This window comes from Heterodontus francisci, chromosome 17, assembly GCF_036365525.1.
Source record: "Heterodontus francisci isolate sHetFra1 chromosome 17, sHetFra1.hap1, whole genome shotgun sequence".
Lineage (NCBI taxonomy): Eukaryota > Metazoa > Chordata > Chondrichthyes > Heterodontiformes > Heterodontidae > Heterodontus > Heterodontus francisci.
The window spans coordinates 72,000,947-72,027,176 of record NC_090387.1 but is presented as its reverse complement, the minus strand read 5'-3'; the positions used below and the strand labels follow the sequence as shown (position 1 = coordinate 72,027,176).

General features: G+C 42.4%; 1 protein-coding gene across 3 annotated transcripts in view; it reads right to left on the bottom strand.

The window, feature by feature from the left end:
• Positions 1-10,017: 10,017 nt before the first annotated feature.
• The window catches only part of LOC137379046 (guanine nucleotide-binding protein G(o) subunit alpha), a 254,296-nt gene continuing 238,083 nt past the window's right edge, over positions 10,018-26,230 (bottom strand). For all 3 annotated transcript variants that reach the window (XM_068049653.1, XM_068049652.1, XM_068049651.1), the window contains 4 exons: positions 25,394-25,522; positions 21,303-21,432; positions 15,611-15,764; positions 10,018-13,443 (listed from right to left, as the gene is read on the bottom strand). In XM_068049653.1, the coding sequence (XP_067905754.1) occupies positions 13,256-13,443; positions 15,611-15,764; positions 21,303-21,432; positions 25,394-25,522 (601 nt within the window). In that variant the 3' untranslated portion in view covers positions 10,018-13,255. The remainder of the gene's footprint in view (positions 13,444-15,610; positions 15,765-21,302; positions 21,433-25,393; positions 25,523-26,230) is intronic.

Genomic DNA, 26,230 nt, shown 5'->3' with positions numbered 1-26,230 from the left:
TCCAAAATATTTTTCTGAATACCTCACCCCTTTGAGCCAAATAGCCTTTCATGGGGATACTGTCTTTTGGAAGCCCAAGAGGTCTTTCAACAATCCATTTGGGATGTCATTAATGAAGATGGTAACCAGACAGGCCACCAGCATTGATGGGCAGACACAGAAGGGATTCCACAATGCAGAAACCACATGTACACAAACACAAATACACTCAAACATCCATCCCTCACCACTGAGGATACAATGGCCCAGCTTTCTTGTTTGCCCCACTGACTTCACAGCAATCCTGACATTGTGGCGGTTGTGCTTCAGAAGGTCACGGGTTCAAATCCCACTGCTGACACTCCAGTGCAATATTGAGGGAGTGTCGCACTGTTGTAATTGCCGTCTTTTGGATGAGGCATTAAACTGAGGCCCCATCTGCCCTCTCAGGTAGAGGTAAAAGATCCCAGGGCACTCTTTTGAAGAACAGTAGGGGAGTTATCCCCGAGTGTCCAAGCCAATATTTAGCCCGCAATCAACACCTAAAAATCAGATTAACTGATCGTTAACATATTGCTGTTTGAGGCAGCTTGCTGTGTGCAAATTGGATACTGCTTCTCCTATGTTACAACAGTGATTACACTTCAAAAGTACTTCATTGGCTGTAAAGTGCTTTGCGATGTCCTGTGGTTGTGAAAGGTGCTAAACTGAATGGACTGTTGATCTAAAGATGCATGGTGGAACTGTTTTAAGTTTGATGTGGGATATCAATGTAATTTTGTGCCATACTCAGTTTCTAAGAAGTTAAGTACTAACCTGAGCAATACCGATGCAAGATTAGTGATATACTCTAGTCAAAACATCAGGGAAAATGCAATGTGATGTCTGAATATAAAAACAAAGTGTATAATTTCAAAGTCTACAACAGCAGGCACAACTCCTTAGACTTTGAACACACCAATAATTAGCATTGATCAAAAAAAAAAGGAATGACTATAAGTGACAGAGGAGTATGGTCTAATATTCAGCAGAACAAGTAACATGCTCTGAGTTCAGCAGCTGTGGCCCACCAACAATCCTGATTTTTATCACCATTGAAGTCAATGGGAGAGATGCCAAATGGGCTGCCGATTCGCTATCACATGTTTAACACTGCCACACTAACTCAAGGTCTAACCCTTTGTTTTTTTTTTATTTTTAAAATAACTTTATTAAAAAACAGATAAATAAACAAAAAACTCAAATTAAAATGCCATTCTCGGCGTTGACAATGCACTCCAGTCCCTGCGGTGCCCACCGGTCGCGGAAGGCCTCAAGCGTACCGGCGGACACCGCATGCTCCTTTTCCAGGGACACCCGGGCGCGAACGTAACCGCGGAAGAGGGGCAGGCAATCGGGGAGGACTGACCCCCCGACGGCCCGCAACCTGGACCTGTGAATTGCCACCTTGGCCAGGCCCAGGAGCAGACCGACGAGGAGATCCCCCTCCCGGCCCAAGCCCCTCCCCTTTGTGCAGCAGTGTGCTGCTAGTGCACAGTGTAAAACTGCAAGCCCATTGTCAATCCAATGGCAGAATTTCCGTATTTGATGAAAGTTGAAAAATTGTGCTATCTCCTCTCTGATTTCTTTCAGCAGCCGAAGCTGCAGCCATCAGAGCCCAATGACCGATCTGCCTTGAGTTCTTTTCCACAGTTCCCTCTGACAAGTGTTCCATGTCCTCCCCAGTACATCTACATTCTCACTTCCACCATCAATTGTAAAAATTAATGTAAAATATTTAGTTAATATCACCACCAAATTTCCACAATTATGTTCCCTCCTTCATCCGAGTGGTCATATTCTCTCACCATTTTATTTTTATATGCTTATAAAAGCACTTACTTTTCCTTTTCAATTATCCGCTTTTTCCCAAATTTTCTTTTAGCCCTTTTAATCCCCTCTTCTTCCATCTCTTCCCCTCCCCCCTCTCTCTGTACCCTTCCCCCTGCACCCCCCCCCCCCTCCCCCCCATGATCATTGCTGGAAGCAGGAACAGCAGTTTCTGAACTCCAGACAGATTCAAGGTTTTCTGGCGGGCTTTAAAAAAAAAGCTGCACCCGCTGGAAACCCTTGAATCTGTCTGAAGTTTGGACACCGCTGTTCCTACTCCCTGCACCTGTCAGCTGTGAAACGGACAGCTGCCTTTTTTTTTTACAGCCACTCTGGTCGGAAAGAAGAAACCAATGGGAAATTTCTCGTCCCTGAAATTACCAGTCACGGACCTAAAAATGTTTTACCACGGACACGTTGCCGACCCCTGCTCTGAATGGTATACTGATCCCCACCCCTCTACTGTTTGATGATTTGTCATGCACATTGAGAATTGTAACCACTTCCTTTCCTATCATCCACATAGACTCTGTATGCAACAATCTAGAACATCCTGCTGTATCACCATGATGGAATCCCTTATTAACAAAGCCCCTCCCCATTTTCTTCCCTATCTATCCTAAAAACATATATTCAGATAAATCAGCCATAGATAGAAGCACACACAGGCATACATACCTCCAGATATACACACACCTAAATAAATACGTGCACAAATTGCAAATACATACATCCGTCCTACATAGGGAGACAGCACACACACACACAGAAGTGTACATATAGAAACAGATAAGCACACATCCAGATAAATGTACATATCCTCAGGTATAGGTACACACAGGTATGTGCATGTATAGACAGTATATATTCACCCAGTTGTGTGCATCTATGATTATACATGTGGACACAAGCAAATACACAGAAATACAAACAGAGATATGGAAATGCACAAGTGCAAACAGAACTTCACATATACATACAGACAAATGCATATATAAAGATGCACAGATACATTGACTAAAATAAGCATACATACACCCACAAAGTTACAGAAGCAACACAGACACAGAAACACAGAGATAAACACACAAAAAGGTATAGATATTAAATGATACAGGCCTGTTATGAACAGATGGATATATTTAGATGTTATTTTTGGAAGTGTGTACAAATGCTACTGCAGCCCTCAAAAGGGAGACTCTTTTCATCTTTTTGACTTGCATACTTTGTTCCTGAACTAGTATAGAAAGATTACAGGAGCAGTGCTGCTGAAAGGTTCATGAACCCACCAACAACCCGATTGGGGTCTTTCAAGTGTTTCAAAGTGTGAATTTCATTGAGTAGCTATATTCTAACTTTGACAGTGTAAAGTGGCCGATAGCCAATTGGCAGTCCGTTCAACATCTTCGATTGCTATTTCCATTGAAGTCAATGAGATGTAAAACGAGCTGCTGATTCGCTAGCACCCATTTTACAGTGTTGCACACAGTCAAAATCTACCCCTAAATCTTTGAAAATATTGTGGGAACATAAATCTGCAAATCCTCCTCCCCCCACCCAGCAGGCACCCCAGGCTCACTATATCTTACAGCCATGAATGCTCCACTGTTTATACACACACACACACACACACACACACACACACACACACACACACACACACACACACACACACACACACACACACACACACACACACACACAAATATATCTGTGGTTAACAGCCAAGAGACTTCTGATGACATGGGCCCTTCAAACTTGATATGAAAAAGGGTTAGTTGAAGAGAGTGAATGATTTGTGTTGAACAAAGCAGACTGAACACACAAGCATGCACACAGAGAAGGAGTCACTGCTGAGAGAGACAAGGGAAGGGAAGGTTTAATAAAACTCCTACCTGTGTACTCAGGGAAACAGATTGTGAGAGCCGACTTCTTGATCTTCTCAGCGAACAAGTCTTTCTTGTTGAGGAAAAGAATAATGGAGGTGTCGATGAAGAACTTATTATTACAGATGGAATCAAACAGCATAAGAGACTCGTGCATGCGGTTCTGTAGCAAGGGAGAGGGAGAGAAGAGAGAGAAAGAAGGAGGATTCGTTAGCATCAGAAAGGGGAAACTGTATGAACGAGTGTAGTTAATAAACATGAGTCAAATAGATATTAGATACAAGTAAGCGCTCAAACAAGTTCAGACAGTCCAATGTTCAGGTGGACAGACACAAATTCTCAGCAACACAAACACACTCACTCACTCACATTCCAGCACCTAAAACTTTCAGCATTCCCTGTTGATCAATCTAGAAACTTTCTTATCAACTTCGTCTTTTGCTGTTGATCTCTGTAGGTAGGGTTTGCTTAACCTTTTCTCGAACTTTAGATTTGGTGACATATCACTGATAAGTCTACTTACAACCCATAGATGGAGATTGTTAAAGGTGTCATTTCAGTTTTCAAAATAAATCTTCCCAGGTTAAAATGTCACAGGACCAATTGGGTGGTTGGCATGAAGAATGGGATCCAGAACATAAGCACATAATACCAAATATTGCATGGACAACATCATCATTGCCATTTTGGATGACCTATCATTGGCCATGTGGAGCTTTTGTCCCAAAAAATTTTGCTCAGCAATACAGCCCTTTAACCAAGATAGCTGTGCAACCTTCAGCTGCAAATTGTGCCACCACATTTCCTGGTATTAACCAACACTTATAAATACATAGATCAGCCAAGAGTTCAGTTATTATCCAGGTAATTTTACCTGGGCAAACTTCAGCCTTCCCTGACAAATGACATCCAGCCCAATAACAACACTTCCTTCTGTTTGAGCAATAAAATACTGAAACCCATCAACTCAAATTCATTCATGCCTCTGTCATGCTCATGAAGCTCTGCAGTGAAAGATCTCAGAATCAGGCACTGTGGCTATGCTAGGCCACAAACAGTGAGAAGGAGAGCAAGAAAGTTCTCAGTTTGGCATTCTGATGTATAGATATAAGGTCTATACCAGATCGTACACGTTCACTGACAAGCCCTCTCTCCATCTACTGTTCAGTAACAGTTCCAAAGAGCATCTAGGAGATGATCTTGCAATCACAGCAGAAAATGTGATCACATTTTCTGGAACATCAATACACCCACAGGTGTAAATACTACAAGGGCATGAAAATACAAACTAATGTTACAAGTGACGCCATCAAATTTACTGAACAAATACAGACCAATCACTGGAATGTTTTAGTCCATCCATTCAAGAAGGTTTTGTGACTAACTTATTAAGCTACATCAAACACTGCATAAAAGTGGATAGTGATACTGTGTTGTGCACACATATCATAGACGCATCACAAGCACATCATTTGGATGTATTCCACACTATGAGATATTGGACACATACAAACAAGATCCTGCAACACCAGACACATTCTTTTAAATATGTTATGGTGGGTATACAACTTTACTTAGTTTACAGTGTACTTATACAAGGATCCTATGTGACTCTCACATGAGCAGCCATAAGCAAAACAGCACTGCACAAGGCCTTCCTAACTGGAGCACTCAAACTCCAACTACACCAAGACCACGCAGGGCTTTCTGTATCAAACTGTGCAAGATGTGATAAGAGTTAAATTTGTAAGAGTTCTCACCATAACTTTCCAACAAAGTCTGGCCCACTCCAGAGTTCATGCACTAGAGCAGCCTGGGAATATAACTGTTTTTGGAACCTGTTGCTAGGGAGCGAATTAGCATTTGAGCAAGAATGGGGGTGGAGGAAGGAGGGGGAGGGGGAGGCCATTGTGCAGACTTTGAAAGCCTACAGATAGGTCTCTCCTAAAGGCTTACATTTCAGTGTGTAGAGAATTTCTGCCTGAATGACTGAGTTGTGGTGATAATTCTGTGTAATGACAGCATTGATATTTTAAAGATGTGTTTGCAAGTCATGGTACTGAGTTGGGGACCTACTTGGAGTTGGAACCAAGGCAAATACCACTGTCTTGTGCTACTGGAAACTGACCTGAAGTCCAGGTTGAATCCAGAGGCTAAACTTGCTTCTCCTTTCAGTGCTTTTATTTTTGATGCACCTCAGCATCAGTGCCGCAACAAAAGGCGGACCTAATCTGATCACAAAATCTACTTATGGAGGTTGGCAAACACAGCAATATAAATAGAAGCCCTTGGACTGAGCAGCTAACATACAGGGGAAAGCTGGATCCTGATGCCTTTATGTTAACACACTGCGGCCCATGATGTACATTTACACTGTTGTGACTGTTGGACATTCATTATGCATTATGTGGACAGGGAAGTGGACAGGTACTTGCCAGATAGGAGCAGATCCAAGGCCCAGCATTTCCTGTCCGTAAGAGTTTGACTCATCAAACACTTCACCCGCAACAACCACCCCCCACCTCCACCCCCACCCCCAGCAACCACACCACCCCAAAAAGTGGAGCTGGTGGGGGTTGCGGTAGAGTGGGCAGCTCACAGACGTTTGACCGACTACAATCACAGAGTGTCATGGGCAAAGGTTTGCAGTACAGACTGGCTCCTTCCATTACAAGTCAGGAATGTACTGAAGTTCAGATCCTGTGGAAAAAAGCAATAGGAGAAAGGCAGATAAAATTAAATGATGAATACGGGGAAAGAGAATCAATGGAACCTGCATCAGTGGCTGTACATCCAAGTGCATGTGGGTAGTTGATATTGCTATTGGAAATGACAAGAGAGAAGAGCAGATATCCCAGTTTGGGGCAGTAATGAAGATCAGTCATAAAATGGAACTAGCAGATTAAGTAAAACAATACTAAAAGACATTCTGAAGATATCTGGAGACCTAGATTATTTCACATTGATTTTTTTTGCTGCTTTGATTCCTTAAATCTCCTGAAAATTGGAGAAAGTAGGCTGAATGCATTCCTTATCTCAGAATCATGGATTTAAGAATGAACGAAAAATTGCACTCAGCATCATGAGGCCAGACACAAAGAAGAGGCAAACACACACACTAGGAAACAGCTGCCATTTTATTGACATCTTACTAATAAATACAGTAACAGAAATAAATAATGACACAAACTACTGTATAAGCAGACGGACACTTACTTTGTTGTAAAATTATTAAGTACCTCATTCACATGTAATAACCAATAAAGCAGTAGGTTAGCCTCAGCAGTCAACTCAATCTCACATTACAGTTCCTAATGCTACACAGAGGTGACTAAGAGGCAGCCGCTAAAGGCTGGCCTATACTGCATTAGTAAGGACCGCCTTGCAACTAGGTCTTGTACAAACATTTACTTGTGTTCCACACAGTTCACTTACCTGAAGCATTCCACTGCTATTAGTGTTATGGCACTGGGTAGACACAACTGAAAACATCACTCAGTTTGTGGTTAATACTTTGGAAAGGAATACCAGCATGGTACAAAGCTAGTGGGATGATTTTCAATGGTAAATGAGCACAACTGGCCTTCAAAACCTTCATAGCAATTGGCAGACCTGCATGAGTGGTTCGAAGCTGGCAGATGGCCTTGAAGACTTACACTAATACTGACAGTGAAACTGCAACAATCAGTAACAACCACCTGATCAACAGCTTAGGATCTCTCCACAATGTCCCCACAGGTAGTAATTGCGAGGGAGGAATAACCAAACACCACAGAACTGAATCATTGTTCAACAGAGCATGGGTGCCTGTAAACCACAAATTCTTGCATCCCATCTACAGAAGTGTATATCCCATACCAGATTCATAAAACATGTTTCTCTGCAGAGAGGTCAGTTGGGATTGCCTGCTGTATTGTTATTTGTTTTGGTATTCACCAGTACAGGTTCCACCCTTTTGTGCCAGTGCCCATCACTACTCCATGAAATTGTATGGTAGTCAACTTCTAGAACAGGAATGCATTGGTATTACTGCCAAATTCCATTTGTAGTTGAATGCTACCGCTACCAATACTAATCACTCCTAAGCTGCCACTATCAGTTCTGTTTCCAGTAAATGAACAGGACCCAAGACTCCTGCGCTACTCTGACTGTTAGTCATACAATGAACTATTACCCATCATTGCCCTGGTTCTAGGTGTGGTACCAGTGTGTGAAGCAGTACTCAGCAATTCTGTACTAGTAGGGTTGCTCTGGCATCTGAACCATTCCATCCTGAGTCATATATATTGTACTAGCCACTTGCCATTGTCATTTACACTTTCCTTAAGTAAAGCAATTTGAGGTAATCAAATGCTATCATAATCAAGCCCCAGGTTTCTTCTGTGTACCAGGTCTCCCTGGGTAGGCCTGTCCTGGCCAGGCTGAAAGATCTATCCTATTAGTCACAGAAGATATTTGAAGATAGTAATAAGAGGTAGAACTCCATGGGGCCAAGCCTGCTTGTTCATTCTCTAATACTGCTCTTGATTATGTGCTGTTATTTATGGCCGTGATTAGTTCAATATCACATACATAGTCAGAGGGAATGAACTACTCAGGTCTCGGAGAAATCAGCCACTATTCTATTCACTAGTCTATCTTTCGGTGAAATGTAGCTTGACTGAAAAACACTCTCAACCTTGCCTTCCTCTAGCTACTTGACAGTTGCAGTCCTCTGCAAGTGTGTCCCCTCTCCTGGTGAACAAATAAACACCCAGCTGGAATTATACAGCAGGCAAAGGAAAGGTCCACAAATTTCAAATGGAATAACTGTGTAAAACAGCAAATATAAAACACCACTTGTCTTTTTTTAATTCATTCATGGGATGTGGGCTTCACTGGCTAGGCCAGCATTTGTTGCCCATCCCTAATTGCCCTTGAGACAGTGGTGGTGAGCTGCCTTCTTGAACCGCTGCAGTCCATGTGGGGTAGGGACACCTACAGTGCTGTTAGGAAGGGAGTTCCAGGATTTTGACCCAGCGAAAGTCAAGGAACGGCGATATAGTTCCAAGTCATAATGGTGTGTGACTTGGAAGGGAACCTGCAGGTGGTGGTGTTCCCAACCATCTGCAGCTCTTGTCCTTCGAGGTGGTAGAGGTCGCGGGTTTGGAAGGTGCTGTCTAAGGAGCCTTGGTGCGTTGCTGCAGTGCATCTTGTAGATGGTATACACTGCTGCCACTGTGCGTTGGTGGTGGAGGGAGTGAATGTTTGTGGATGGTGTGCCAATCGGGTGGGCTGCTTTGTCCTGGATGGTGTTGAGCTTCTTGAGTGTTGTTGGAGCTGCACCCATCCAGGCAAGTGGAGAGTATTCCATCACACTCCTGGCTTATGCCTTGTAGATAGTGGACAGGCTTTGGGGAGTCAGGAGGTGAGTTACTTGCCGCAGGATTCCTAGCCTCTGACCTGCTCTGGTAGCCACAGTATTTATATGGCTACTGCAGTTCAGTTTCTGGTCAATGGTACCCCTCTAGGATGTTGATAGTGGGGGATTCAGCGATGGCAATATCATTGAATGTCAAGGGGAGATGGTTAAATTCTCTCTTGTTGAAGATGGTCATTGCCTGACACTTGTGTGGTACGAATATTACTTGCCACTTATCAGGCCAAGCCTGGATATTGTCCAGGTCTTGCTGCATTTCTACATGGACTGCTTCAGTATTTGAGGAGTCACGAATGGTGCTGAACATTGTGCAATCAGCAGAGAACATCCCCACTTCTGACCTTATGATTGAAGGAAGGTCATTGATGAAGCAGCTGAAGATGGTTGGGACTAGGACACTACCCTGAGGAACTCCTGCAGTGATGTCCTGCAGCTGAGATGATTGACCTCAAACAACCATAATCATCTTCCTTTGCGCTAGGTATGATTCCAACCAGTGGAGTGATTTCCCCCGATTCCCTTGACTCCAGTTTTGCAAGGGCTCCTTGATGCCATACTCACAAGAGCACTCTCACCTCATCTCTTCATACAAAAAGCACTCTGTCCAAAAATTTGGTGGAATCCTGTCAATTCTCACAGGGACAAGATAGTGTTCCATGTTCTCAGGAACATTTGAGAAAGCCTATTCTGAATCTTTTCATTCCCCAGATGGCCATCAGCCCAGTAAGGAACTTCTGCACAATCTGAAGGGAAATGTGATATTTACAGCATGTGGAGTAATTCCAGAAACATGGAAACATGCTCTGTGACTGGGGAGAGGGAGAGAAATTGCGTAGAAACGCAACGTAACAAATCTCCCAAAAAGAATACTAAGGATCAGCTTCCTGTGAAATTACTTGTAACTGGTGCAGACATAAAATCTATTTTGTTTTAATACCACTATACCGTTTTGATTTAATCATCTGTATTTTATTGTAATAAATTATTTCAGCTTTTAATATATATATATTGTAGGTTTTAGTATAAGTTTTGATTTATAATAAATATTTTAATGCTAGTAGATTTCCCCAGCATGCACACAGTGTCAAGCCATCCCCGAAGTAAAGAGAAAAGAGAAGGTAATGTACCCTCTGGTAAAAAAACACTTGGGAAAGTCATAAGAAAACTAAAAGTGAGGTCAGTGTGGATTTGCCCATTGAAGAATCAAAGGGTCAGGTTCTAAATCCAAACCCAGCAAATTAGATTCAGAACCCACTAAGGACGAAGTGCAGAATGAGAACCCCAGACACCTCACAGGGGCTAAAAAACAATTTATCACCTGCTGTCACCCTAGTGATAAGAATTATCAATGTGTCAGAACCTGAACTATTCAAGCCATGTATTGTGAAATCAGCCATTAAGGGGTTACTGGCAGTGCAATTTACAAACAGCCAGGAACAATGCAGTATCAGAAATATGCATAATACAAGCCTTGGAACAGAAAAGATGTCTCTCCAGCAGTCTCCCAAAGTACTGCAAACAGATGCCCGAGAAATCCAACCCCATTCGACACCACATAACTGGGATTTAAAAGTGGAAACGGATAGAAAACACCAAATATGCGAAACAGAAGCTTTCCTGGGGCAAAACTTCAAAGCCCAAAAAGGAAATTCAATTATAATTGAGCCTCATCCAAAGAAAGGAAGAAGAAGAAATCAAACGTGAATAGGAAACAGCTGTTACAGATAATGCCAGCTGTCACAGTTGTAAGATTGAGGTGTGGGTGTCATGAGTGCAGATTGTGTGATCCTATACCTTCCTTCCTTCTTTCTTTCTAAACCAAAAAAACATAAAAATGAAATCCAAGGAATTTCATTTCTTCCCTTTTGGGGGTGGAGTCACACTCATGAGAAATGCAGTGATGAAAATACACAACCAAACTGAAGAGTTACAAAAAATTAGAACAATTTTAAAGAGACTCGTACATGTGCTGTCAACAAAATGGAGGACAAGACACATGACCCTCAGCATCTCTTGCCCTCAAATCCACATCAGTGTCTACTAAGACTGAAAACCAATTAAGCCCTGTCTGCATGGAAATGCGACAGACAATCACATCTGGATGTGAGCTATACTAAAACACAATGAGACCTTTTTCAGTCTTCTCATCTCCGAATAACCTCCATTACAATGGAATGTGAACCACTCTCATCTCAGAATGGGGCCATCATCAAGGCTATTTTACAGCCCAGCTAGGCCTGAAACCTGAAGTCACATGGGCAAAAACAACCCTTGTAAAAATATTCACCTTAAAAGGTAATAATTTTGAGGAATGGAGGGGGAGTTCAGGACAGGACTAGAGACATCAATCTGGTCTGTCCTCGGCTCTCTCATTACAACAAAAAAGGCATTTTGATTTCCAACAAGGCTGAGAGAGAGAGAGATTCCAGTCAATACAGTTGAGTCCTGCTGAGACAAGTTGGTAGCTAGCTGCAGCAGACAAGACAGTGCCTTTGCAAAAATGACTTTTCTACGGGTGAGGATTAACCTAAGACATCAGCACTGTCTTCAACCCAAAGTGAACTGCCAGGAGACTGCAACAGCCCAACAAATACCAGACCACCAGCAAATAGGCCTGCAACTTTAAAAATTCATCTTCCGAGGGGATCCCATAGGTTATTCCTGAAACAACAGACTTTTACAACCTGAACTCTGAATACCTCTTACCCTGTACTTTTCTATCTATCTTCTCGAGTGCTCGTGAGAGAGTGAATGCGGGCATTTCGGGATTTGTTAAAGTAGTTATTTCTTTTTAACCTCTGAAAAAACCTGTCATTTGTCTGTTTACTTGGCAAATAAAACACAAGGGTTAAAACACTCATCACAAAAACACTTGCTGCGGTCAGTTGGGAGGTGAACAGTGGGAACAAGCCACCTCATCACCCACCTGGACATAACAACTGGCACTCGGTTTTCAAGAGGTGAGAATTGTGAAGTATTTGAAAAGACTATTGTTTAGTATTTTCAAGATTTGCCAGCTTAATTAGCGGGCAAAAAATCTGCATGTTTTACCATGGAACTAGCAGAGGCACGAAGTGCCAAATGGCCTCATGTATGATTGCAACCAAAGTTTTGGAAATGAGTCTCAGTAATACTGATCAACCGACTGTATTAGGTACAATAAATATCGACAGTTACTGGGATCCAACATCTGTGGGTGCAAAAGACTGAAGAGGAGAGACTCCAGGAAAGCATTCACGTATAGCCTCAATACTGACTAGCTCTGCCCACATCTACCACACAGCTTCCTGTGCTCCATATAGATAACACGGGTCCAACAGACACCGGAGTTCTCAGCACAAGGCCAATCCCTGAGAAATCTCTTCCCAAGCAAGACACATTTCTAATTTCAGCAACACCACCAAGAAAAACCTAAAAGACATCAGCTTCTCCAACAAAATGAAAAGTGACTGAATAGTATGGGTTCTGAGTTCTGAAATATAATGCTTTGTTAAAAAAAAAGAGGAACTTTTCAGATAAAGTGACCCCGAGGATAAATTTAGTTAAATTGAAATCATGAACAAAAGGCAGAGAAGAGAGAATGGAAATAGCCAATACTGACCGCAAAGAAAAATACACAAGCTTACACATGTGTATGTGCATCCTGAATGTTAGAGCTAAGTGTGTGTCCGTGTGCATGGCTGACCAGGTGAATGGTTGCATATGAGTGAATGGTTCAGTACAGTAAGGATGGAGTTACACTGAACTTGATGCAAACTCCAAACAACATGTTTGGCCTCCTGGAGGGGGACTCGTACTTCCTGGTTGTACTGCTGTCAGGACTCTCCTGAGCTATACTGCCACTTACGCATTGAGATGCACCCAAATCAATCCAAAGTGGCATTATAACTGCGCCCCGAAGTGCATATTGCCTGTGTCAGGGTGTGTGTTTGTGTGTGTATGCCTGCCTGGCCCACGTGTGTATGTAAATGAAGATAAAATCTGTCCAATTCTGCTCTGTGCCCAAGCAACCGCTGCAGAATAGGCTGTTTTGTTTATATCTGAAGTAAAACCAGTGGCAAAATTGTCTCCAAAAATGCCACCTTTACAGCCCCGACTGAATCTAGTACAGTCCGCAACCTCGCAGGTTGTTAGCAATAATCACATCGGTTACTGCGTCAAAAACAAACTGGATGTTATTGGTGTCGGTGGCGCAGGTGATGTGTGTGTAGATCTCCTTGTTCGCTGACTTGTTCTTGGTCTCGTATTGGGACTGAATGTAAGAAACAGCTTCAGCAAACATGCTGGGGCCTGAAAGAGAGACACACAAACACAGAGGAAAAGAAAATAGTATCAGCAACATTTAAGATTGTTCTCCTTGTCTGGTGCTAGACACCAGCTCTCTCAGAGTAAACTACAGATCTTAAAACCATACCTAACAGGCCTAAGGTATTCTGTGGTCTGTCAGTTTCTCTTTTGCTTCTTTGTAAAACATTTCCTGAGAAGCATCCAAATACCTTTGCAGAAACACAGGTAAATGCCCTGCCCAGTAATAAATGCATCGGGGTGTAATTTCTGCTGAGGGTGGGGTTTGCCTGATCTCTCACTGTGACTTAAGGCAGGAAATCCTGCAGGAATAGCTTAGAGTGTGATTGAGACCATTTCTCTAAGGATTTGGCCAAGCTTCCACTGGATTCATGGCCGGAGATTGGGAGGACTGCTTGCTGCGTTTCCAGGTAACTGTTCAAAACCTGCAACTGGCTGAGAACAGGATGTAATCAGCTGTGATACCTTCCACGGTGGAGGAGCCTACCAAAGATCACTGTCTAGAATGGCACATGAAGATTGTCCATTTGGGTGATGTACCAGAGACCTGCGGTAACTATGCAAACAGGCACTTGTTCAACCAAGCCAGGAAATTGGCAGCAACTGGGGGACTAAATCCTGTAAAAAAAAATCTGCAACCTACGTTACAAATGTTTTTGATTATGCCTTTGTGAAGCACCTTGGGATATTTTTCTATGTTAAAGATGCTATAAAAATGCATGCTATTATTGCACTTCCTCTTTTTGTATGGACTGTTCCAGTGAATGATGTCATGAGTTGAACAGACAATGCAAGCAGCATACAAGGTAAGATGAACTCATTATAAAAAAGGGTGGAGAACGAGTAAAAAAAGTATCTTAAAGATAAAATTTAAAATGCATTATCCATGATGGGTTTGATACTTTAGTTAATCAACTAATTTTGTACAAATCTTAACCAGAGGCTTTCCTATCCATGGCCTTTAGGAATCAATCAGAATCAACAGCTTTATAGTACTGCTTTACAGCCAATGAAGTACTTTTGAAGTGTAGTCACTGTTATAGAGAAATGCAGCAGCCAAAGTGCACAAAGCAAACTCCCACAAACAGCAATGAGATAAATGGCCAGATAATCAGTTTTTTATGATGTTAGTTGAATGATAAATATTGGGTGGGACACGTGAAAAACTCTTCTTTGAACAGTCCCGTGGGATCTTTTACTAACTCTTGACAAGGCCTTGGTTTACCATCTCATATGAAAGTTGACAGTTCCCACCCACTTCATCTGAAGCGTCCCTCATCATGGATAATACAATTCAAATTTTCCATTGGAGTTTAACTTTATGTTTAACTAAATCGCCACTCAGCTTTATAATGAACATGCTGCTTACATTACGCAAAACTTCTGACTGAATTATGACTAAATTAATTGAGAGGAATTGGGTACTACTTGTATTATAATTATTGCAAATCTTTCCTGTAATGCAGATGAGTGTAGCTCTGCTACTTAATGGGTAGTGAAGGTGATGAGGTTAGTTGTATTTTGAGTGTTCAGAATTCTGTTGAGGGCATCATGGTGTGTCATCTGAAATATTGGGTTATTTTGGACATCTCATATTTCTTGCTCTTTTACCAACAACATTCTGATTCTATTTCCAGACACAGGTAACCTGAAAGTAAACTTTTTGAATGTTGAGCGTACAAAGGCTCAACATGTTAGCACCGCAGCCTCACAGTTCCAGCGACCCGGGTTCAATTCTGGGCACTGCCTGTGTGGAGTTTGCAAGTTCTCTCTGTGTCTGCGTGGGTTTCCTCCGGGTGCTCCGGTTTCCTCCCACAAGCCAAAAGACTTGCAGGTTGGTAGGTAAATTGGCTATTATAAATTGCCCCTAGTATAGGTAGGTGGTAGGGAAATATAGGGACAGGTGGGGATGTGGTAGGAATATGGGATTAGTGTAGGATTAGTATAAATGGGTGGTTGATGGTCGGCACAGACTCGGTGGGCCGAAGGGCCTGTTTCAGTGCTGTATCTCTAAAACTAAAATGTTAACTTCCAAAGAATGCAAGTTCAAGCCACAGAACTTCAAAATTATCAAATGAATTTAACTGCCATTTATCAGACTTGTGTGCTCCCTCCCCACCCACCCCAGCAGGTGTGGCAGTAACCTAGTTACCTGTGTACTTGGGGAAGCAGAGCATTAGTGGAGATTTCTTAATTTTTTCCTCAAATATGTCCTTCTTGTTGAGAAAGAGGATTATGGAAGTATCTGTAAACCATTTGTTGTTACAGATACTGTCGAATAACTTCAACGACTCATGCATGCGATTCTGAAACAGAAAGAACGCTCTTGGTTAAGGTAAACACTTGGGACCAAACAAAGCAATTCCATCTTGACAGCTCAGCAATTTACAATTTATGTATTAAATACAAGGCTAACTACAGAAGGTCAATGTTACTTAAACATTTTATGCATAATGTTACAACTGCATCTATTTAAAAAAACATTTTATCTTATATATGGTATAAATCATGCATCATGCATGTAGTGGGAACTAGAGCTGAAGACTTGCTGCCTTTTTCTATTGCTAGGGCGAGAATCCATGCAGAACCTTGCAACCAGAGAGCAGTGGCAAATATTAACTGGATACATTAACCAAGGATGTCAGAGATCCTTGAATTAATCGAGACTTGAAAACAGTCAATGATTGACCTCTTCCTGACCTTTGAGACTTTGCCATGACCTTTTTGTTTTATTAACAGCAATGACTGAAAGATGGGTTTTTAAAAACTGGAGTGAAGGAACTAACAGAGTAAGAAGTCTGTAGACTACTGAACACCACAATGTCAGCTCATGATGACATTTGTCTAGTGCCAAAAGGAAGACTACCAAATGCATGGACAGCAAAAAAAAAAATTACATTTTACAGGACATGTGCCGAGGCAAAGTAAAAGGCAGAAGAAAAAAATTTGGAAAAGACTTGCAAGTCTTCTACATGGCATATGGTGGTGGGAGGAGCTCGTGACAAGGTCCAGGTCAGAGGTCACATTGCTGTTTTCAATTCTTGGTCAAGAGAAGCTTCATACCTGCCAATTTGGTTGGTCTCTCAAAATCTCATTATTAGCATTTTGTTTGCAACAGTCAGCCGGTGGTGGAATGGTGTCATGAGGCTGTAGCATGAGGCTGTAGCTGGAAGGCCGCCTCCTTCCCCCAGGGACGTGATATCATAGAGCAGGCAAAAAGAGGACGAAGCACACCCAGAGTCATGGGATGGTCACACGGCATTGAAGGCACACTGTTATGTCACAGTGCAATCCAAAAAAATCACCATCATGTATGCAGCATGACCCAGAGGGGCGTCTCTTTACATAATGAATAGAGTGTAATTTAGCCAGAAACCATTGAAAGTTCACACAAATATCACATTTTGATTGCATTTTGCTTCTAGAAATTCTCAGTATAACTAAATGTCAGTTCTACATTTTCAGGTATAGCATTCACTGAAGGCAATGGCTGAACTCCTAAGCATTGGCATTGCTTTACTTCACAATGTTGCCACCTTGTGTTCAAACAGGATGCAAAAGTCCATTTCACTCGAGCACCTACTCTCCACTGCACACACCGTCATTTTCCCTTTAATGGAGTCGCACTTAAAAAAACCTGCCACAACCCTCCCCAGTCTCACATTCCATGGGTCTGTTTACTTGGACGGAAAGTTTGTATTCGTGATCAATTGATATTCCAAGGAGGAAAGATTTAAACAGCAGCACATTCTTATAGAAATGATTATTTGGATTCTTTCACTCAGACTCATGCTGGAAGGGCTGAATAAAATCAGTAAGTGATGTGAAGAAAGACAACATATCAGACCTCACCCTGTCACTTTCAATGCTGAAACACTTTGGGGATATTAATTACACAAACAAAATGCTACGATCAGACCTTTTGAAGAAGTATCCATACTTGAAATCTTAACCTATCTTTTCAGATGTTAATGGATATTATATTTTTTTCATTTCAGATTTTCAGCATTTTACTATTCCAGACTTTCCCATAAATCAGAGTAATGAGTGGTCACTGTAATACTTCCATGTCTCTATTAATGACATCATTAAATCGTCTGGATATCTAATTATAATATGCGTTTAACCTGTGACCAGAGGTCATTTTATGAAAATAACAACTTATATTTATATAGCGTCTTTAAAGCAATAAAACGTTCCAAGGTGCTTTTCAGGAGCCTTATAAAACCAAGTATGACACCAAGCCACAAAAGGAGATATTAGGTCAGATGACTAAAAGCTTGGCCAAAGAGGTAGGTTTTAAGGAGAGTCTTAATGGAGGAAAGTGAGGTGGAGATGCAGAGAGGCGTAGGAGGGTATTCTAACGCTTGGGGCCTAGGCAACTGAAGGTGCGGCCACCAGTGGTGGAACAATTAAAATCAGGAATGTCGGATAAGCAGTCTGATAATTTAGCACCAGTGGAGGAGATGAGAGAAGTGGTGGTGAGGTAGAACTTAGTTTCGTCAGCATACATGTGAACAATAGAGAAAATACACCCCGCCATTGCCTTTCAATATTACAATGTAGGAAAAGGACTTTCAGTTGATCCAGCTGTTTCATCCAAAAGGCATATGATTAATATACCATGGACTTCACCTCAGTCCCATCACCTGTTGATTCCTATTTTAAGGAATACTAAAATTCTGCCTCAACCTCAAAAAAAAAATCAGCATTATTAATAACCCTCAATCTCCTTTCCCATCAGTATGGATCCAGATCTCTTCATAGGTGTCAAATGAATCCAAATCAACTACCTTCTTTGGAAGTCTGCTCCATATGCCCACTATCCTGTGGGAAAAAATATATGATCAATGCTGCCTTCTTTGGAACCCTTGTATGCCATCCTTATATCCTCAAAAGGGTTACTACTAAATCCTAGGTACAGTTAGTAATCTGCTTGTACAAAATTAGACACAACATTCTTTATTAGCTATATGGAGTCACAGTGTCATTCATAAAAGGACATAGAAGGAAGCCATTCGCCCCATCGAGTCCATGCTGACTCTCCGTGCAGCAATCCAGTCAGTCTCACTTCCCCGCTCGATCCCCTTAATGCTATAAATTTATTTCCTTCAGGATATTTTGTTATTGATGAGCATGGTGATGTATCACATGGAATACAAGACTCTTAACATGTCCCCATCACCACTGTGCTGTCCCATTGGATTTGTGAAAAATTAAGTGTTAAAAAAATTGACTTATCGAAGGCGTATTGTCAGTGATGGTGCCTGTTGTAGCATTGGGGTCGTTTCGTCATTACAGAACTACCTTAGCAAGTTACAGGTAAGTTTAAGGCAGTCCAGACAAGGCCATGATGACAGCTAGCACCACTGTAACAATAATACACTATGTGATTCCTTCACGTATTTACTACTGATTGCACTGTATGTTAAGATGAAGGTGATTGTATATTCACTAAATAGAAGAAACAGGTATTGGGGACACACACCAGAAATGAGATTGCAGTAGGCAGTTTTAGTCTTGTATGAAGCTGCACAGCTGAATAACAATATTCAGAGCAGTTGAGTGAACTGGGAACAGGTCGGAATTACAGCATCAAAATGTTGTGATAATCTAAATGGCTTGGAATGGTAGCATGCAATTTTATGTTCATGCCAGATCCAGGGACAAACCTACAATGATATTCCTGCAACAGTAACTACTTACACATTTCACTTTGGCTGGAATTTTATGTTGGGTGGGAGGCCCTGCCCACAGGCCAAAAAGTTGCGGATGAGCGCACCTCCAACAGGCCAGGGGAGCCACGCTGGGATTTTATGCTCCTCAGGCCCTTAAATGGCCTTGGGCAGGCCTGCCCCCTCTCTGAGGCAGGAGGTCCCGCCTAATGGAGCTGCTGGCCGAGCTGCTGGCCAATCAGTGGGCTGGCAGCTCTCAGTCCCAGCAGCGCCAACAGGAGTGGTGGCCACTGCTGGGACTGCACCCAGCTTCAGCAGCAAGAGGGATGATTGCCCTGTATGACACATAAGAGTTTGGGGCCTTGCTGGGGACAATTGGCCAGGTCCCAGCGAGGCAAGAGGGGGGCCAGTTGTGGGGGGGGGGGAACTTTCTTTCAGTGGGGGTGGTTGGGGCTTCGAGGGCAGCCCTCCGTGGGGCACAGGGTGCCCGATCAGGAGGGGCCCCAGCCCACAAGGAGGTGGGCGGCATTCTGGGGGCCTAAGTTGCCCACCTGCTGCTGGTAAAATACCAGCGGCGGTGGGTGAAGCCCTTAAGTGGCAGTTAATTGGCCACTTAAGGGCCTTGATTGGCCTAGGGCGGGCGGGCCGTTTCTCACCGCCGCCGCCCCTCGTAAAACTGCAGTTGGGGCGGGAAGGCGTCAGGATCGGCACCCTCCCACCTTCCACTCAATTTTATGGCCCCCCACCTCCCCCAACCAGCCCGCTCCTTTGGGGGGGCCGTAAAATTCTGGCCTTAGAGTCTGGGGAAACTTGGTGAAAATTTGACAGCAGCCATCCTGCTCAGCTCCAGCATACAAAAACACACAGGCATGTATCATCATTTGAACACATCAATATACATAATTACTCTGCCTTTGATTACTCCTTGAGAAAGGAATGCTGGGATATTATAAAACATAGTGAGTTAAAAGACATGCTACTGGACCTAGGAAGCAAAATTCATGAATTCACATCCCCTTTAACATTGATGCAATCCTAACAATCAGCCTAATGTACATAATGGTTTTAAAGGCAGAGGGGATACATAAAGGTGGCTATGAGGTTGTATTGGGATAATCTACCTCTCCCAGAGTTGTCCTATTAACACATGCATGTCAGGGATTCTAAAATCTTGCCCTGCATCAATTGGAATCTTATTTGTTGCATGAGAAATCCTGAATGTACATTTGAATTATAGAATGCTTACAGCACAGAAGGAGGCCATTCAGGCTGTTGTGTCCGTGCCGGATAATAGAACAATTTTTTTTTAGTGCGTCATTTCCTGTTGAGTTCAAAAGGTTTGATTGGACAGGTCAAAGAATCCTGGAACTGGATTATAATAGCTGCAAAAATCCAACAAGGTAGGGGCCCTCTCTGTTCTCAGACCTTGGTACTACACTAAGCACTCTGTTGCTTTAATTTTCAGATCTCATAAAATAAAGTGTATTTTTTTTTAAGCCATTTTGAGAAAGTTGATATCTTGGGGGGAAAAGAACGACAAGAAACAAGTCATTGTGCTTCTATGTAAATAGTGAAGAGCAAACCACTTCCAACCAGAGATAGAGTACAGCTAGACTAATAGCCAGTGCATCAGCCAAACTGTCTAACTTCGGCAGCACAATCCTGTGTAAGGACAAAAATAAATACCCAAGAGCCAAAACACATCACATCTACTCAGTATCTCACAGACATCAGCAGAGACAATAATCCATCTCTCACAGCACTTTACACAGCTTGAAAAAGAAATATTACATGTAATATAATTCAATTCTCTTGTTACTCGCAGATAAAGAGAAATCAGTTCTGCCCCTCCCTTCTGTGCAGCTTCTGTCAAACTCCCTTCTCAGACTCTCTTGGTTAACAGGCACATGTAATCTTAATTTCACTTCTATAGTTTATGTACACAACAATTTGAAAACATCTCTGTACAGACCCACATGCATACAAACATGTACTTACTCATCCACAAACCACACACACACACTCACACACACACGTGAAACCATGGTTCTGTACCTCACTGGGTACACTACAACTGCAGGACAGAGACCGAAACCATCATTACAGGATCTGTCAGGCAGTGCAAACATCAGCCATCGGGCGTACTCCAACTCCTGGGGCCCTACTCACCGTGGTCTCATCCTCATGGAGCACCTGATCATAGCCACTCAGTGCCACACAGAAAATAATTGCTGTCACGTCTTCAAAGCAGTGGATCCACTTCTTTCTCTCTGACCTTTGACCTCCCACATCAAACAGCCTGTGAAAAAATGTAACAATTATTTTTAGTAAGACCTGGTGACTGCCAAACCAGTGGGATCATCTCAATCAGCTATGGGGATGTATGTGGGACTGACAGATAGCGATCACAACATACAGCTCGACTTCCCGAATTTATTATCCCTGAGACTGAAAGCCCAGAGGTAGTGTGGTGGTGATGCTTCCATGCAGCCCTTTGTGGAGAATTAGAATGTGCCTTTGTGGCTGCAATTCCCTTCACGTGAAGTTTCTGATGTTGGCTGAGAAGGCAGTAAGCACAGGTCATTCACTTCCCTCCAGGCAAGATGGGCCAGTTACAGAAGCCACCTGTTGCTTTTAGAAGTTAGTTGCAGACAATCTCCAGGGCAGGACCCAATATACATAGAGTTTGATATGTGGAAGAATCCAAAACCAAGGGTTATAAATATAAGATAGTCACTAAAAAATCCAATAAGGAATTCTGGAGAAGTGTTTTTACTCAGAGTGTTGAGAATGTGGAACTTGCTACTACAGGGAGTAGTTGAGGCAAATAGCATATAAGCATTTAAAGGGAAGCTAGTTAAACACACGAGTGAGAAAGGAATACAAGATTATGCTGGTAGGGTTAGAAGAGGAGGGATGGAAGGAGGCTCATGTGGAGTATACACACTGACATAGACCAGTTGGGCCCAATGGCCTATTTCTGTACTGTACATTCTATGTACATTTCTACTAACCATACCAATATGGCTCTTCACCAATTGGAGATATTAATACACCAGTTTATTGTCCACAGTTCTTTACTGACAAAAGGCACAGAAGCAGAGACTGGTGCTTTTGGAATTCACTGTGCAAAGATAATGGTGGGTAGTACCCAGGAGCAATGAGAGAATGGCTCTTGTACCACAGCATATATTTCAGGGAGATAACTGAAATGGGTGTGCATATGGCACAAGATTGGCACTTTTGAAGATGATGGAGTGAGCGTCAGCTGGGATATGACAATGTGGATGGCCAAAACTGAGATAAAGGGCTGTGAACGGACTGGGTGGGCGACAACAATGGAAGCTTGCTGGAGACAGAGCATGCCGGTGTGATCTTGTGATGTTGAAGGTCAGCTTCAGATAGAGACCAACTCCTCCACTCTCACCATGATCTACACTGTGCAGGAATAACCTTTCAAATATACACTCTACATGGGGACTCTCTCTCCCTTCTGATCTAAAAACACAGTGTCAAAAGTTCCTTATGTCTTTAGATAACTCAAAATATCTTGATACATGGGTCTAACCTCATGATAAATACAACAATCAAACTACTTCAGTATATAACACACAGGTGTTATCCCAATATTAACCACATGGGGATACAGGTCACTTATCCCCAATAATTGTGATGCAGGAGTAGATCTCCCCATCCCAGTTATATACCAGAGTAGTTGTCTTTGTACACGATATAGAGTTGCCTACATACTGGGTCCAGGATACCAGCCTAGATATCAGATACTGTGTCCAGAAACGTGGTATTAAGTGCTGGATATAGGTCTGGAAACAGGCTCGTGGGTACTGGTCAGATTACCAGATACAGGTCTTGATACAGGTTCAGGGTACTGGGTACTTGACAGAGGCTAACGGGTAGTTGTTAGCTATTGGCTTAGCCTGGGTACAGGACGACAGGCACTGAGTGCTAACTTGGGTACAGGGTATTGGGCTTGGTACAGTCTAGAAGGAACTAGCATGGGTACAGAGTACTGGGTTCTAGTCTGGCTTAGCCTGAGCACAGTGAACTAACCCCCTTGTTTTAATGGTCTATTTAGTCTGTTTTTCAAATTGGTTACGTAATTGTGCTGATATGGTTTATTTATGTTTATTTCTTTTATAAGAAATAATGCAGTTTAAAAAAAAATGTAAATTTTGATCTTTTATGTTTGACGACTAGCAGTCCTTTAAAAGGTTAATGATCAAAACCCTGCAGTCTATCAGCGCCCACACAGGCTAATTAATGAAAACCACCTGCTATCAACCCCCATGAGCCGCATGATCACCAATCAGCAGGTATCCAGAACTGGCTCAGAAAATTACTTACTCATATTTTACAGAAAGTCACTTAGTGAAATGAAAAATCTTTTGAAATGCAAACTGGATCCTGGAGAAGGGGAAAACAATCTGAAATGCCTAGGTCTGAACCGCCACCCCGCAGGGAAGAGGTCTGACCCTTCCATCAGTGTGTGTACTACAGGTCAGTTCCTATGTGAAGTGGCTCTATAATTTGTTGGAATTCCCATGATTGTGTTACTCAGTTAGGATACTGGATAGCTATCTACAGGTCAGAATTCAAATCCCACCATGACAAGTTGTAAAATTGAATTTGGTAATTTATGGGCTGTGGGGAGAAAATGATCATGATGTCAAATTATTACAAATCTCCCAAATCCATGCCCTTGTTTCCTGCAAATCCATATTTAAATCTCTCTAATCAGGTTTCTGAACAGCACTGAAACTGCCCTAAATTGAAGTCACAAATGGCACCCTCTGTAACTTTGACTATAATACACCATCTCTCCTCAACCTCTCTGCAGTCTTTGACATGATCGACCACACTATCCTCCTCCAATGTCCAGCTATGGGACTGCTGTGCCTAGTTTTGCTTTTCCTGTCAATTCATAGCCAGAGCCTCTCCAGCACTGGCTTCTGTTCCTGCCCTGGCACCGTTACCTCTGGAGTCTCTCCAGGATCTATCCTTGATCTTCTCTTTCTCACCTACATGCTTCCCCTTGGTGAGATCATCGAAGATATGGAGTCAACTTCCACATGTATGCTGACGACACTCAGCTCCACCACCTCTCTCAGCCCCCTTCATTGCATCTATGCTCTCAGACATTATGTCTGTCATCTAGTCTTGGATGAGCCACATGCTTTGCCTGCACACCAAGGCAATGTAAATGGTTCCATTTGGGTTCCATTGGCTACATTATTTGTTTACTGTGCATTATCCTCGACTGTGAGAGGTCAGGGTTCTGAGTGATCCCTTTATTATAGTGAAAACACATTTGAACCGTTTATAACTAATACTTCTTCTCTTCTTAGGTAGTCCTTTGGGAATGAGGATGACTTTCTTCCACTCCAGGAATGTGGGTCCTTAGGTGACTGAATAGTCCAATTCTGGATCCGCACACTCTGCCACAGGTGGTTTTTGGCGAGTGGATGGGATACTTGAATTTCCTAAAGCTCTTTCCGCTGTTTGCATCTGTCGCTGCCTGGGCATGTTGACGTTTTTCGAACTGGCTGGCACCTTCGTGGATGCTTCTTCATTTTGGGTGGTCTCAGGCGAGAGATTCCCATGAATCAGTGGAGATGTCACATTTTCTCAGGGAGGCTTTAATGATATCCTTGTAGTGTTTCCTCTGTCATCCTGGTAACCTCTTGCTGTGATGGAACTCAGAGTAGAAAGCTTGTTTTGGCAGTCTTGTGTCAGGCATGAGGTTGATGTAGCCCACCCAATGTAACTGACTAGCCATGACCGGTGTCTCGATACTGGGGATAACTAATAACTGCAACTTGTACAATGTGACTGCCGCTGATCTAAATAACTGCATGGAAGAGGCTCCCTATCTGTGAGGAACACACTGATTCTGGTCTGTTAATTATGTCCGTACATGATGGGTGGAGATTCCTGTTGGGAGGGGTAAGGAGGCACCACAGTATTTACCATCAAGGCAACAGTCGTAGGGCAACCAGCCTCTTTTATTTATTGCTATATTTGTATTTTTTATAATATTCACCTTATCACATCAAACACAATCATACTCAGTGGGCCCAATTTTAACTCTGTTTAAGTGGATGGGTTTTGAATGAGTTAAAATCTTGCTCAATGATTCTCTCATATCTAATTCAATTGCACATGCTTGGTTATTTATCTACTGATATGATGGGAAGGAGCCCTCCTATATGGGGAGATGTGATTCTATCCTTAACTGGACTCACCTGAAGTGGAGGTTTTTGAATGTAAAGTGAGTTTCTACGATGCCAGTGGTCTTCACTCTGGTTCGGAGGATATCCTGCTCTGTTGGCTGGTAATCATTCCCTCCAATTCGATCTAAGCTGTCTAGATAACTGAAAAAAAACAGAGGTTGTTACAAAGAAAGCCCTCAACTGCCCAACAATGTACTATATTGCATCCAATGTGATCAGAAACCTTCAGAGACATCTTTGTAATTGTAAATCAAACAATTACAAAAGAATAGGCTCTTCCCAGAGATTTACTCCTGATGTCATTGATATGCACATTGATTTAAAACATTCAACTAATCAACAGAAATAGACTGAAATATACAAAATGTTCAGTACTATTTTTTTAAATCATAGTAAGAAGGGTCCAACCTTTCCACTTGTCTTCAGTAGGCCGTTCTCAATCTATGGTGTTTGGGTGAAAAAAACTGCTGGCCCCTTTGCCAAATAAGTTGACTGAGCTTTCACTTGTTGGAAGGCTTTCAATTCTGGGGGATGGAATTAAATCTTTTTGAAAGGCTATGGATTAGGGACAAGAGATTTAGTTTCTATTTTCTGCAAGTAAGACTGTAATTCAGGAAACATGAACTCTCTCATGTGCCCCCTTATTGCGAGTGGAAGAATTGATTTGAATGGCCACTGCAGGGATGAAAGTTACCTCCTATATTTAAAGTACATTAACTTCCCATTAATCTCAGCATGGCACCGATGAATAACAGTAATTAACTTCTCAGACTGGAAAGGGGGTATTGTTTAACCAAATACAGTAAACTTAATGAAGATGTCTTCCTGGCTAGTTCTTTCCACCTTTCT